Source organism: Musa acuminata, chromosome BXJ3-5 (assembly GCF_036884655.1).
Source record: "Musa acuminata AAA Group cultivar baxijiao chromosome BXJ3-5, Cavendish_Baxijiao_AAA, whole genome shotgun sequence".
Lineage (NCBI taxonomy): Eukaryota > Viridiplantae > Streptophyta > Magnoliopsida > Zingiberales > Musaceae > Musa > Musa acuminata.
This window is the reverse complement of record NC_088353.1, coordinates 42845586-42861436: the sequence shown is the minus strand read 5'-3', so window position 1 is coordinate 42861436 and position 15851 is coordinate 42845586. Positions and strand designations below refer to the sequence as shown.

Below are 15851 nucleotides of genomic sequence, written 5' to 3'. Positions count from 1 at the left end.
TACTATATTAAAAATAGATTTATAACCAAAAAATTCAAATTGGGATGGGCCTCGCAGGGCAGTGCAACACACGTGAGACGCGGGAGGACCCCAGTGGCCAGCCACCATAGCAGGCCCTCCACGTATCAGATACTAAATAAATAAGGACAGACACTCCACTTGACCACAGACAAAAAGAATAGCAAGAATCAAGCGGGATTCTTGCCAGGACCGCCCTTTATAGCCTCTCATGTAGCTCCTGCTGTTGTGTTCCTCGATGTGGGACTAAAGAGGTTACTGGAAATACAACACTTGGCTTAAAATAAGAGATCTAAGATGAAACCATCTGTCACTCAATTAACCAAATTCCATCTTTAACATAAATTTGTTACATTTCTAACTTGTTTTTGGAGTTATGAATTGAAAACTATTATTTTATTATTTCTAAGGAGAATGTTTGTAGATGATAGGATTTTTACCCCACATCTGCCTGATTCCATCAGTTGTATTAGTGAGTGCAATCAAACAGTCATACCTATCAATTAATAACAACTAATTCTAGAGCATAAAAAAAGGACTAGAGAGAGAGAGAAAAGCAATACCAGCATGTGCATTTAAAGGGTGAAAAGGTGATGAAGGATACTGTTGATATCTTGCTGTGGCTGCTCATTTTGTTACTGTAAAAATGGTGAAGGTTGATGAATCTTGAATGGCACAAAGACCTGGATACCTTATACTGACAATTCACATCATTAGCTTAACTATATACAATCATGCAAAACACTTGTGGTAACGCTGTAATCTTCATACAATTTCGTCTATTTGTCGCTTAACACAGATTCTGCAGAAGTAGAGAATCAAATGTTAATTGCGTCTGTCGAGAAATTTCTATCACATACATGATTGCCATATAATTCACAAAAATCGCTTTTTTTTTTCTCAATATACATTTTCACTGGTTTCTATCGGACTATTTTATGCTAGGATATGAAATTTCTGGATGTCCACTCCAGGAGGATGAAGATGGCCAAGGAAAGCTGTTCATTCTACTCTGGGGATATGCTGGGGTCTATTATCTTAGAATCCCCTCTCAGATCCAACAGTTCTCCATTTGACTCCGGCTTCTCTGTTTCAAGCATCAATTCGTCGAACTTTGCTAATGTTTTCAACTGCCGGTTAAGAGAGGCTATTGTCTCCTGGCACTCTACAAGCTTCCCAGCAGCTAGAGCGATCTCTTTTTCCTGAGAACAAAACAAGCATGTTCAGCAAACAATCAAGAAAAAAGATTTGGTAAATGCTTGGAGCAATGTATAGTTTGCAGTTTCTCGTTTCGGAATAAAGTACAGCAAACAGAGTGATATAACAGCCAGGCATCATGATTAAGCTGGAAGGATGAAATTAAAATGTGAGCAACTAAAGTAACCTACCTGTCTAGTCTTCAACACTCTATTTGAGGATGCTGATAAATGGAATTCAGTTGCTTGCTGCTTCCTGGATAACTCATGTTCCAACCTGTGGTACTTTGTTGCATAGTCTGCAGACAGTGCCCTTTCCTCTTCAACTTGTTTTTCTAATGCGATCAACTTCTCCTGGAGGATCCCAACTTCCATATGTGCTGACTCAAGTTGCACCACCAATTCCTTTCTCTTTGCCTCTATGGCCTCTATATTAGCTGCAAGCCCCAAACACAATGCTCTTTCCTCCTCAACTTTCCCTTCCAGTATATTCACCTTCTCCTGTAACTTGCCTACTTCCAAATGTTCTGTAGTAAGTTGACACTCCAACTCCTTTTTCTTTGCCTCCATGGCTTCCATACTCTGACACTTGGCTAAAAGTTCTGTTGAATATGCCTTCTCCTCCTCAAGTTTCATTTCAAATGAACCAGCCATCCCACGTAGATTTTGAATTTCCAAATTTGCTAACTCAAGCTGACACTCCAATTCCTCTTTCTTTCCTTTCAATACTTCTGATTTCCAACACCTAGATGCCAGTTCTGTGGACAAAGCTTTCTCTTCTTCAAATTTTCTTTCTAATAAACTAATTGTTTCCTTTAACTCTGCAATTTCACCAAATGCTGACTCAAGCTGATGTTCAGCTTCCTTCCTCTTATTAGCTTCTGTTGCCCCTATATTTTGGCACCTCACTTTCAGTTTGGCAGACAACTCCTGCTCTTCTTCAGATTTCCTTTCTAATAAGTTTGCTCTCTCCTGTAACTCCGCATTTTTGGTATTTGCTAATTCGAGCTGGAGCTGAAGTTCATTTGTCTTTCCCTCGGCTGCTTCTAGTTCTATCTCAAGAACATGATTTTCCCCATTAACCAAATTAAGTTGCCTTTGCAACTCAACCAACTTAGCTTCAGTTGCTTCCAGCTGATCATGTGTATTCTTTAGCTGATTGTTCATTACAGGTAAAGACGATTCCGTTCCAATTTTTGCGGTTGTCATTTTCTCGACTGGCTCTTCCAACTCAACCATATGCAGACAGATAGTATCAAGTTCCTTTCTTGAAGAGCTGCCTCTGTTAAAAGTATGGTCCGAACCATTGTCATGCTCAATGCTAGAGCTTCCATGGTCATCCTCAGGCAACGCGACTAGTCTTTCCATCTCCAGGAAATCATTCATTAGGTCAATTTCTGCAGAAGTGGTGACACTTGTTGCATTAGCCTTTTCATTTTTGAACTGATCAAGCTCTGCAATTAGGGCTGATGCCCATGAATCTGAACAACTTTGCTCATTATCCAGACTTAATAACTGTTCACCAGCATCTGACTGGCTATCAGTGACAGATTCAGAATAATGCGAGCTAGAAAGGAGCTTTTGCTCATTAGCTAATGATGATTTACGTGCTGTAGCTCGTAACCTACGGCACTCAGCTTCAAGCTTTGTTAACTTTTTTATGTTGTCCAAATGTTGCTTGCTAGCTGTTTCTGCTACTCTGGCGCTTAGCTCCAACTCTAATGTTCTCATTTGGAGATCCCTAGTAAGGGTATCTAGTTCAACTTTAAGAGAAGATTTTTCTTCCTCAAGAATGTCAACCTTTGAGCAAAGCTGGTGGTCAACAGATGTGGTAATTTCAGCTTTAGCTTCCAGTTGGGCTTGAAGCTCAGTAAGTCGGATTTCAAGCTCCAATTTGTCAGAATCCCATTCACGGGTTTTCTTGGTGATGGTATCATGGACTTTCTGTCCTTGCTCTTCCTTTGTTTGCCAGAACTGCCTGACACACTCCTTGAGGGCAGCATCAAGATGAACAATTCTATCTTCAAGGGATGATTTCTCCTTTGATGCAGCTTCAAGCTGCTGCTTTAGAGATGAAACTTCCTTCTCTGCATTTTCCCAGCCTAGAAAGAAAGTTATAGAATTCAACCATGTAAGTAATTATCCAACAACATGAAACATATCTACGAAATATTTTGCGTGGTCCTAATGTAGTGAATAACTCTGAGAAGGTTTACATGTTAATTAGTCTTATCTAAGTATTTTTGTTCGGCATACATCTAACTAGATCTTGTTTATTGACCAAAAAATGTTAGCTTTTAGCAATTTTACCAGAATTTTTGTGATGATTAAAAAATGAGGACATGTTGATTCATGCCACAGATCTGTCGGCAAGTTGAATTCTTAAAATATCCAAAAGAAATGTTAGGTATCTTTAAGTTAGTCGACATGTAAAGAATAAGACCAAAGGACATAAGCAAGTCTTAAGTTTACAGGTGACAGTGCAGAGGAGAAAACAATTGAAGAAGTTAAATAACTACAATCACATTTAGGCACTTTTTGCAAGTAGTTATTAGTTATTATATCTGTCATTGAAACATATACACTTTGTTTTGATCCTCGATGATAGATATCTTGCTTTATCAAATTCATCTCTTTGTCATGTCAAATTTTGCTGTCATATCCGTAAAGTATATAAGATGTCATTCTGCAGCAGAGGCAGTTGTACCATTGCAGTCAAGCAAAGGAAAGAGAGAGAAGTACGGTGGAGGCAGAGGTTGAGGTGTTGCAGTGAGCGAAGGGAAGATAGAGAGTGAATACAGCTTCTCTAAAGGGAGAACATCCAAGAGAGGAAAGAAGGCACTGTTGCAGCCAAGAGAATGAAACGAGAGAGGTGAATAGCTCCTTTCAGCTTATTATATTAAGAAAAATAATAAAAAGAAAAACTACGGTTTTGAACTGGACCAATTCCCACACTGGAACCAAATCAGACTGGTCCAACTGGTTTTTGTATCTAGCTTTTGGAATGTATTGAGCATATTGGAGTTGGTCCTTCAAAATCATCTATAAATGTCAGATATTCCCTTAATCAAGGCACTAATGTTTGAACAAGGATTTATTCAGAAAAAAAAAATTAAAAGGAAGATTACCTAAAACAGCTTCTTCTGCAACTTTTGCATGCTGTCTTACCAAATTTTCTTTAGCACTTATGTTCACAAGAGCAGCTGATAATTTCTCATTTAAAGTCCTTATAGTTTCATTGTCCTGGCTGACATCCTTTGATGCAACCTCAGGTGACTGAGCATGCCTTGGAGAAGAACTAATCAGTGCCTCCTGCTAAACAATAAACGAATTTGATTAATTTAGACAAGTCCACAGCAATTCTTGCAAAAAGGCCTAATGCTATAGAGAACGCCTCTTGCAGAGTAACACAAATTTGAACTCCTGGAAGCACATTCCCCAAAATATTTAATAGGCTGTTTAGATGAGTGCCATGTAAACAACAACCTGAACTATGAGTAAGAAATAGAGAGCAATCACAGCATAAGGTGAGAAAATTGCATGTTCCAGGTTGTATAATCATATAATTGTTAATTATGTTTACTGAGACATTCATGGAAAATTGAGTCATGAGAGATAAAGAATGTAAGATAACAGTGTTCTTTTGGGTAATATAATAGAAGTATGAGTAGATCTCTCAAAGGCCAGAGACATCGGATGGGAGAAAGGAAAGTAGTCCAGAAAGATTGTAGTTATGCTTCATTTCTGCCGACGAAAGATCCACAAACATTGCTGTTGTGGATCATTTCAGCCAAAGCACAAAAAGTCCAAGGTTTGCGGTCGATTCTAATACTAACAGCTCAAATTGCATACCACAGAAGTAGACGACAAGCATCCAACGAAGCATCTGCTTTTGCTGGAGGCATCATCTTTTGCTAAAAACAATTACCTGAGCTTCATTTATGTTGTGATTTTGACAACCGAAAAACCAAGCACAGATTTCGATCTCTACTCGTCTACACGAAAGGGGATGAACAAACCTGATCACCAGAGTGCATCTCGGAAGAGGCTGACCCTGAGCTCTCAGTCTCACCAGGACTCCTGTCCGATTGCTTCCGCCTCCACAGCCAACTCCGACGGTCCATCTCGCAACCTCAAGCCCCCAGTGTACTCCACAGATCATCACCGCCGATCAAAACCGTTCTCCGAAGCCCTCCGCATTGAAGAAAGCCAACAAATGAAAAGGCATTCAGCAAATCAACGGGCCAGTATCAGAAAGACCCCAAAACAAAGCGATCTGGCATCAAAATCTCAACTTGGAAAGACCCGATGAGGTAACAGAACAAAAAGGAAAAAAAGACGAGAACCGAAGACTAATCAAGGTAAACTAAAGTAGTAAATAGGGAAGAAGATAAAGAAACAGAGGGAGACAGGGTTCGTCCGGGTTGTCGACATGAATATGCAGATAGGTGGAAGGCATTCTGAATTCAAGATTACTTTTTTATGCCCTCTTCTTCCTCGGATAGAATGATACCGTCCACAGAAAAAACAATACGAAGATGATTGACGTCGATATTGGTTTACAAGGGGCAAAAAAGGAGGTCTTTTTCTTGATCTGGTCGAGAGGAGACAAGGTGGGAGAGGAGGGAGGAGATCGAAATCCAAGGGTTTATGGTGGGGGTTCGCTCCGTGTCGACTTCTTCTCCGCGGGGGCGGCGGAGGAGGCGGGAGTGGACGCCGCTTTGCTGGTCTCCAACAACGGCAGTGGGCGCAATTCCCGCGCGGGTGGGGGATGCAGCGTGCGCTCCTCATGAACAACCATTTCCTTTATAGCTCTCTCCCCTTATCGATCTCACAGAATGATAGAAAGCTTTTGAACTCTGCAGGCTTTGCTCTCTCTCTCTCTCTCTCTCTCTCTCTCTCTCTCTCTCTCCCCACCCACCAAACTTCCCACAGCTCAATTAAAATAATGAAATATTTGTAATTAAAAGATTAAATGGAAATTTCATCTCTCTCTCTCTCTCTCTGCCAACCAAACTTCCCACAACTCAATTAAAATTGTATTATATTTTGTAATTTAAAGATTAAAAGGAAATTTCATTTGTTTCAATTCTCCCCAAAAAACCCAATTAAAAGTTTTATAATATTTATAATAAAGAAATTAAATGGAAAATTCATTTATTTCACTTCTCTGTTACTCACTTTAAACCCACCAAACTTCCCACAACTCAATTAAATTCTTATAATATTTGTAATTAAAGGATTAAATGGGAAATTCATTTATTTCACCACTCTCTCTCTCTCTCTCTCTCTCTCTCTCTCTCTCCACCAAACTTCCCACAACTCAATTAATTTTTATAATATTTGTAATTAAAGGATTAAATGGAAAATTCATTTATTTCACTTTTCTCTCTTTCTGTCCACCAAACTTCCCACAACTCAATTAACATTTTATAATATACTTAACTAAAGGTTAAATAGAAAAAAACACTTATTTCATTTACTTGTTAGATATTAATGAATTTCATATATTTTATGTGAAACACTTAAAAAATTGAAACATTTATTACTCCAATTATCTATAAGGACCTATCATTAGTACTTAAATCAAGATGCCACAACCAAGTAAAATGAGATAAAAGGGAAGAGGAGAAGAGATGGAAGGGAGAAATAGGAGAGAAGTTTAAGAGGGAGGAGGTGAAGTATTTTTTATCAATTAATTTTCCTTTTTATGAATCCAACATTGTCATGGTTTTAGGAAAGATTTTAATGGCTTAAATAGTAGAGATATAATTATCAGTCTTGAAGTGGAGGAATAAACACATTAAATCAAAATTTCAACAAAGATAAAGATTTTATTTAAAAAAAAAGGTTTCATTTGCATTAAAAAAAAGGCTAATAAATTTCCCAAACCTCCTTATTGATATGTCAAGTTTAGCCAATTTGAAGCAACATGATATGATGCTTCTTTTCTTCTTTGCATCCATATTGCTTTGATGGTTCTACCTAACTTGATAATGTTGGAAATTAAGGTCTATTAGGTATGTATGAATAATATTTTTTTTTCTCTGTCAAACTATGTCTATTTCCATATGTTTTGTCAAGATGGACCTCAACTCTACTTGTCATGAAATAATGATGTTATGGGTCATGAAAACAGCACTAAAATAAGTATCATCTTTGAAGAATATGATATCACACCATGAAAAATAGGTTGAGGGAAACATGATTCCAACACAAGAACCATTATTCATGTTGATTTCTTTGTTCTTTGATTGCATGATTGATGACAACACTGAGAAGGTGGATCATTGATAACAAAGATCCATAAATTATGTGAATCAAGATCCATAAAGCATGGAATGAACTAAGGATGATGTTGAGAACAATCATTCAACATGTGCAAGACAAATTCAAGAATAAATATAAACCTATTTGATAGGGAAATTTTTGATTTAATCGACTCTAAAAGATATCAATAACCACAATAATGATCGTAATGCCCAAATTATTTGGGGTTGATTGTACAAATATTTTCTCATTATTAAAAATATGTTAAAAGATTTTTCTATCTTCGTATTATTTTCTTAAACCATTTAATCCTAATCGACTCATCTGTATATTAAACTATTATTTTCTAGTTGTTTATTTATTAAAATATATAATCAACAATGAGGATATGATGGAAATATTTGGAGATATGCTAACATAAAAATTTAAAGATCAAAGATGCTAGTGTAACTAATAACTCATTAATATTGGACATATTAGGTCAAACATATCTGCTAAATACTTTTCTTAATCATGCAACAATTCCTCTTCCTTAAGGTAGTACTATAATTAATTTACAATTTGATATAATTTTAATTATATATACATAAAAAAATGAAATTTGCTCAATTCCCATTGTCAACTCAGTTCATTATGTCATTGAGATCTGTTCACCAAAGAAATGCATCCATAAGAGATGAACATGTGACTTGTTAGATATATATACATACACACACATATATATATATATATATATATATATATATCAAAAATATCATTTTATTTTTTGTCAACTTGTATTACTACATGCATCCACTATTAACTAAGAAAAATAGAAATATTAATAGAAAGATTAGAGTTCAAGTAAACTTTCTAGTCCAAGCAAACCACATAATTGGCTTTGTGCATGATTTTGACCAATGACATGCATATGCTACCAACCACTAGCAAGTACTAAATGTCCTCATCTTAATCCTAACTCTAATAATGCCTCCTAAACTTCATTAATCATTCATGCTATTACTTTGTGCATAACTTGGAGATGTCCAAATCACATTAGATGTTACCTCCCAATCTTACCTTTGTGTTTTGTCTAATAACTTCACACATCAATCTCAACATTCGATATATAAATTCATAAAACATAATTTGCCTAATAATTATCTTATTAAATTATTCTTTTTAAAAAAGAAATATTTATTGATTACACAAAATCATTATTTATGATATCTTTATTAATCTCTTAATTTATAGAAACGATGATAAATTTTAACACTAATAGTCATGATTTCAGTTATGAAAATAACTTTTTTTCTTATAAGATTAAGATTCTTTTCGGATCTCTTATTAACAATATCTTTATGCACTAAATCACTCTCTTTTTCTTTTTTTTTACCATGCAAAGATATATGAATTTATAAAAAAAATATGAGGATATTATGTCAATTATTTTAGAAAAAATATTTTATGGTGTAGTGTGTCTCTCTCTACCAATTTGGCATCATAAAGAGCTGTCCTTGGCAAGCCACAGGACCATGGCCACCCTACCCCATGTAATGTGAACCCCCCCCTTATCCCATTCATCTTCTCCCCACAGCCTCTCTTGGATTGAAGTGGATGTTTTGGTGCATCTCTCGGGCACTATGTTATCCACAGACAAATGCTGCTGTCCTCCTTCAGTACCACCAGATCTTTGGGTATCAATGTCGATGTAGTCTTCCTCCTTGTCATTCTTCTAGGGTTTCTTGATACAACTTGCATGACATGACAGGAACAGATCACCTTTCACTACTCAACACCACCATTGCTGATGTCGTCTTTGTATTTGTCATCGTGACGTTCCAACCGCTGTCCAAATGATATCTTTGTATGTTTGCAGGTAAGCATGGGAGAATTGCAACACTAAGACTGAGTGGTTCTGATGTGTGTTATCTTCTTGTCTGCAGCTCCAAGCCATGTATGATGATGAGGAGGAGGAGGATATACATGAAGCAAAATAAATGGGTGGATCAATTCAACAGTGCACATCTTTGAGCTTAATTCTATGACTTGTTGTTTTCTTCTTCACAACCACTTCCAAGGCATCAAGATCTGTCACCTCTTTCTGCCGTAGTGATGAAGGTAGCATAACAAACTTAGAAGAGAAAGATCAATTGACCTGGAAAGCATGCAGGTCTGTCAGTAGTTCGTCCCTGGTAGTGTCAGAAAAGGAGTGATCCGTAAGGAGATGAGCAGGACATATGGGAAGTCTTCAAACTGTTGTAACAGTCTTGCATGCCCTTGCAAGCATTCAAGCAGCATTGAACATGGCAGTGGCAGTCAAATCCAAGTAGAATCCTGTCATCATCATCATCATCATCATCATCTTCATTCTTATCAGCTGCTGAACTTAATTCATAAGCTTACATTAGAGGTGACAGTAGCATTCAGACATTAGTATTTGACTGTTGACTCAAGACATGGAAAGTGAGAACAACCATGAAAGCTCTGAGATTGATTTGCTCGACTGATACTGCTTCTGAAAGCTGGACATGCAAGAATGTTGACACCCTCTCCTCCTCCTCAGGTCAACATAGTTTGTTCTCTCTTTCATGGTCAGTGCCATGCAATTGCGGCACATAGTTTGAACCCCCTCCTCACTGATGTGAAGAGGAGCTTTGAATTCCTCCCCACATCTCCTTCCCTCAGTTCCAACTTCTTCACCATCTGCAATGCCAAAGAGTAGCTGATCTTTAGGTTGAATTTATCTCATACTACAGATTGGGAAACACATCAACAATGTTCATTTGACAAAATAAAGTGATAAGTATTCGAATTAAGTTATTAGAAATCCTAAGTTGTACTTAAGAAAAAGCCTGATTTATATTAAGCTCTTCTAACTTATCCTTTTAATATATATGAAACTGAAATCAAGTGCATGATGAACATTGATGATAAAAATTTTGAATTGAATGATCATTATTCCTCACAGTTTAAACTGCTAAAAAAGGACTAATGGCTTTAAGACAATCTATATTGAACTGTTGACATATTTTTCTAGCAAATTTGATGGAAGGAAAAGTTGCTAACAAATAAATAAAAGATTTATTAAGGATTTATTTAAGATTTATTAAGATGTTAGGATTATTTTTTTGTTCTCTTCTTATGATAAAATCATAATGTCTTATCAATAAAAGAATCATACAAGAATGTACTGAAGAATATTTTGAAGTAACATATTGAACTGTCATCCGTTGCATAAGACTAAATATTTTAATAAGAAAATATATGGATAGATATGAACACACTGATCGATTCTAATTATAAATTCGGGTGACAGAGGCACGAGATCTATTAAAGAAATCTTGAACAGGAATTAAGCATTTGCCAAGTCATCTCCTTCTAGATTGAGCTGTGCCACGAAGAATGTCTACAGTAAATAAATAAATAAATAATATATATAAATATAAATTTCATGGGTTGACTTTGTACGATGCCGTGTGCCGCGTGGGAAAATAATTATACGGCGAGTTGTCACGTGGTCTTCCACGTTTCCCGCTGGTTTCCCGCCGAAAGCGACGACTTCCTTCTCGACGCGGATGACTCCTCGCCACGTCGACCACGCGCCATCCCAGCTCGGCCGAGGAGACCGAGTCACGAGCCAGAAAGTCTTCCTTCCTCGCCAAGAATCCACCAATTATTACTGGACGCAGCAGCAGCACAGATCATTTGTGCGCGTATTGTATCGACCCATTTGGATGTCATCTTAACCTTTTTCTATACTTAGGTGTAAATAATTATGTAGAAGATGACTGCACGTCTATCTATCACTATGTATATATATAGAAGGAGAGGCGAGTCTGGAGATCGATCATGGAGATGCAGGAGGTAGAGGAGACGCCGCTGGTGTCACTGAACCATGTCTCCTTCGTGTGCCGGTCGGTGACACGGTCTGTCAAGTTCTACGAGGAGGTGCTCGGCTTCGCCAGCATCAAGAGGCCTTCATCTTTCAACTTCCATGGCGCTTGGTATATATGCATCCAATGAACTCATCCCTCTCTCTCTCTCTCTAACTCTCTTCTTATGTGCTGTGAGTTGGTTTCCTGCAGGTTGTTCAACTACGGCATTGGCATACACTTGCTGCAATGCAACTCCGAGGAGGGAATGCCGAAGAAGAAGGCAGTCATCAACCCCAAGGAGGACCACATCTCCTTCCAGTGCTCCAACATGCAGGCCTTGAAGCGGAAGCTGGAAAGGACGGGAGTGGAGTACGTGACGGCGGTGGTGGAGGAAGGCAGCGTCCAGGTGAGGCAGCTCTTCTTCCACGACCCCGACGGGCACATGATCGAGATCTGCAACTGCGACGACCTCCCGGTGCTCCCCCTCTCGTCGTGCCCGGTCAAGCTCAAGCTCCCTTCGCCGATGCCGCCGCCGCCGGCAGCAGATCCTTCTTCCCTAATTTCTTCGACCATCTCATTCAACGCAGACGAGGAGTCTCCCAACGCCCGGTGTGCTGTGAAGGCTGAGGCCGTGATCCTTGAGAACTTGTTTGCAGACACGATGCCCATCTCCTTCTGAGGATAGCTGATTCAGTGTGCTTACTATTAAGGATATATATATATATATATATATATATATATATATATATATATATATATATATAATCATTATATTGAATATTATAAAGGGTGTCATATCTCTTACATGATTTGTTGGCTTTCTATTATTTTGGTGGTGCACATTTTTGGTTTGGAGAATGATGTCAATGAGATGACATGAAGTATTTTTCTCCTCTCTTCCTCTTCGACGTGTGAGCTCATCAAGTGATGCAAGCACGAACTTAGAACTGATGTGAGTCGAGATAGTATTATCTTTCATCGTAGTCTTCTTCTGTTATTGTTTAGGTTTCTGATAAGTGACTTATCATTCGACTATAGAATTTTGATTCAATTTTGTTTTCAAACCATAAAGTAAATTGTATACATCACTACCAAACAAACATATTAGGTGTACAATTTTACCGAATAGGATCCCAAACTCATACTAAATTAGGTGAATAAGATATGCCGTCGTCAAGCTAATATATTATTAGTTTTAATGTATGTAATTGTTAATTAGATAAGATTTAAGATCCAATGAAGCGTGCATTTATTAGCTTAAGAAAAACTATAATTTTATGGATTTTTAAAATATAGTGTATATTATCATAAGTGTTTTTAAGAAATATGAATGATATGTTTGAATACCTATATTTTTTTTTATGGGTGTTTTCAATTAGTCTACATTTAAAATATAATGATATATGAAGATAATAAATATATCGTCGATTAATTATCATTTGATATGTATTCTACGTGTGATGCGAAAGAAGACAAAAATTATCTCTCACCCATCTATTCACGTGCGTATAAGTAGATAATTATAGATTGCCTTTATCCTTATTGTCTATATAGATATATGAATATTACTGTTACAAATTACTCATAAAAAAATATTCTATAAAATACTCTATCCCTTCTTTACGATCACTTTTTTGCTATGGTTACCACATACATATTGTAGCTTTTCATACCCATATGTCACTATATGACATCTCAAACGTCCGAATGTGTCTCACTTTTTTTACTATGTTAAGAGACCAACCATAAGAATGGTACGCTTACCTGAAGCCACTTTTCATTTGCTCTTTTGTCAGGCTGGCAAAAGTATTTGAACTTCACTTCCTTGGAAACATATTGTTATAGACTTAGCTGGAGTTGTCTAAATCGTGAGGCATCCTTATGTTATCTATATGTAAATGATCAATCTTGTTGCAACCTCACTTAGGTCCCAAAAGATCTATAAAAGAATAAATTGATTAGTTTAAAAAATGAGCGGTAAACAAATCTCGATGTCTCGTAAAGTAAATAGCTTGATAAGTAATTCAGCAAATACTTAGTATGTAGGAGAAAAGAAGAAAATAAGGACTTCATAAGGCAAACGAATAATCGCAAGTCTACAAACGAAGGAAGAGGTGCGTAAGGTATGCTGGTTAGGAAAACCCAACCTACCTAAAAAGACATGGAGGTCGAGGCTAACCTAAGGTGGGTAGGGCAACGTCGAGCTCCCCCTTTGCCCATGGTTAAGGGGTTAAGCGTTGACCCCCTCTCCACCTAAGGTGATTAGGTCGAGTGTCGACCTTCCCCTTTGCCGAGGTGGGTAAGTTAAGCATTGACTTCACCCTTTGCCAAAGGTGGAGAGGTCAAACATTGAACCCCTCTTTGCTCGAGGTGGCTAGGTTGAGTGTTGACCTCCCCCTCTTCTCCATCCAAGGTGGAGGGGTTGGGAGTCGGCCCCCTCTTCGCCCGAGGTGGGTAGGTTGGATGTCAGCCTCGCCCTTTGCCTAAGGTGGAGAGGTCAAGCATCGGCCCCTTCTATGCCTAAGGTAGGTAGGTCGAGTACCTTAACTCCCTCGCTGCTCAAGGCAAGGAGGATGAGCTCTCCGGCCTCCTTTTTAGGTATGCTCAAAATATATTGGTCGGGCACCCTTACTCCCTCTTAGAGAAGCAATCAAGGGAGTGTAAGGCCAATATATCAAATGGGTCTGAAGTCGTGCAGAACCCTCACCAAAGAGCCCCCGAAATATGACTTCGAGGGGGAGGGGGACAAATGAAAAAAGAGATATTATCGACGAATCACCATCCGACTTGTGTCCTCCGTGTGATGTCTAGGCTAGAAGAATAAGACAAAAGCTACCACTCACTTATCTACCCATGTAAACATTAGTCTAAAGTAGATTGTTATAAGCTCTCTCCACTCTTATTACCTACGTGGATTAAAAAATCAAATTGAGGTTATTAAAGACTATCCCTCTCGAAGAATATTTCATAGAATATTATGTTCCTTTAATATCAGATATAAAAGCTCACGTTTAATAAAATTATATGATCACTTTTTTTTACCATGGGTTACCATACTTATATCAGGATACTAACTTATGTATCGGAAGGATCGAATCGAAAAATCTTTCTTGATCTTGATCTTTATACAGGACGAACTCGATGTTTCTATTTCGGAGGTACCTCGATCATGCTTCATATATTCTTATATATATGAACAAAAATCATATTGGATTGAATACGACATTAATAATATCTTTCAATAACAAAAGTTACACTTTAATGATTCCATTAGTATCTTTTCTTGCAGTCAGCAAGTCAGCAATTGAGTGAAAGTTAAAAAGAGAAGGAAAGGCAAACATGTGCTCCAAAGTTGCCAAAGATGATGATGTAGTTTAGTCTTCCAAAGAATTCCCAATCAAAGTTGGCAACTCCTTTCCGTCATCCACCATCTGATTTGATCTCAATTGACTATCATCCAATAATAGACATGGAACAAAAAATTGTAGCAGAATAAGAGAAAATTTTGATTCAAATTAGTCATGACTAATATATATTATTCAAAAAATTAAATTTATTAAATCATAAGTCAGACCCAATGTATATAATTTGATTTATTTTTTTTCATTTTTAGTAATAAGAGATTTTTCTTAATACTCACACATAATTATTTTCATAGATTTATCATCTTCCTTTTATTCATGAGGATAAATCAAATTATAGTTTGATCTATTACTTAGCTTATTTGGCTTTATTAAATAGAGGTCATCTAGTTTGTCCTTTTTTTCATTTATTATCTCACATTTCATCCATTTGGTTTAATACTACTCTTGACTCTAATGTTAATCATAATAATACTAATCGAAATAACAATATGATTGTATAACAACAATAAGTCATAATAATATGATTGTATAGCTCTAATCGAAATAAGTGATGTAAAATATAGAATAATTTCTACAATTTGGTAGCATACTCTTTGAAGCACTACAATTTAGTGTTATTGGCATTACTAGTAGACTTTCAATCTCCAAGAGAGAGAAAAAAACAAGTCAAATCTCATGAAGTTAATTTTGGTTGTTAGAGAAGAAAAAACATGATCCAATAAAAAGAGATTGAAGTAGAGAGAGAAAGTATCTTATAATTTAGTTTTCTTCCAAGATAACAAGAAGTAAGCTTGAGCTTAAATTTGATTGGTTGGATAGGAATCCTAACTTAAAAGAACAATTCTTTAATCTTTACTTTTTATCAAAACAATAATAATGATGTAATTACGATGAAAATGTTACAATAGTGTTAATATTAATACACAAATGTAATAAAAATAATACCGATGTTGATAGAACAAAGACGATAACGATGACAATGATAATGATATTTACCTAAAATTAGTGGCTATAGTAGCATTAATATAAATACGATAACAAAGATAAAACATCAAAACGAGGATTAGAACATTTTAAAAACTCTTTAAAATGAAAAGTAAAATAAATATCTCTAAGTTTAGCAATGATCGTGGATTTGTCATAAA

At 36.7% G+C, this 15851-nt stretch overlaps 2 protein-coding genes across 3 annotated transcripts; one reads left to right on the top strand and one right to left on the bottom strand.

The window, feature by feature from the left end:
- Positions 1 to 745: 745 nt before the first annotated feature.
- Positions 746 to 6128, bottom strand: LOC103986368 (filament-like plant protein 3). 2 transcript variants are annotated; one of them, XM_018826369.2, is made up of 4 exons: positions 5234 to 6128; positions 4343 to 4529; positions 1407 to 3316; positions 746 to 1220 (listed from the first exon to the last, which is right to left on the bottom strand). In XM_018826369.2, exons 1-4 carry the CDS (start codon positions 5336 to 5338, stop codon positions 1026 to 1028), a joined length of 2397 nt encoding a protein of 798 aa, XP_018681914.2. In that variant the 5' UTR covers positions 5339 to 6128; the 3' UTR covers positions 746 to 1025. The 2 variants fall into 2 exon arrangements, with proteins under 2 accessions (XP_018681914.2, XP_009402633.2); XM_009404358.3 differs by having other exon boundaries at positions 4343 to 4526.
- A 5172-nt stretch (positions 6129 to 11300) lies between these two features.
- LOC135637710 (glyoxylase I 4-like) lies at positions 11301 to 12080 on the top strand. Its single transcript, XM_065150447.1, has 2 exons — positions 11301 to 11470; positions 11552 to 12080. Exons 1-2 carry the CDS (start codon positions 11316 to 11318, stop codon positions 12018 to 12020), a joined length of 624 nt encoding a protein of 207 aa, XP_065006519.1. The 5' UTR covers positions 11301 to 11315; the 3' UTR covers positions 12021 to 12080.
- The last annotated feature ends 3771 nt before the right edge of the window (positions 12081 to 15851 follow it).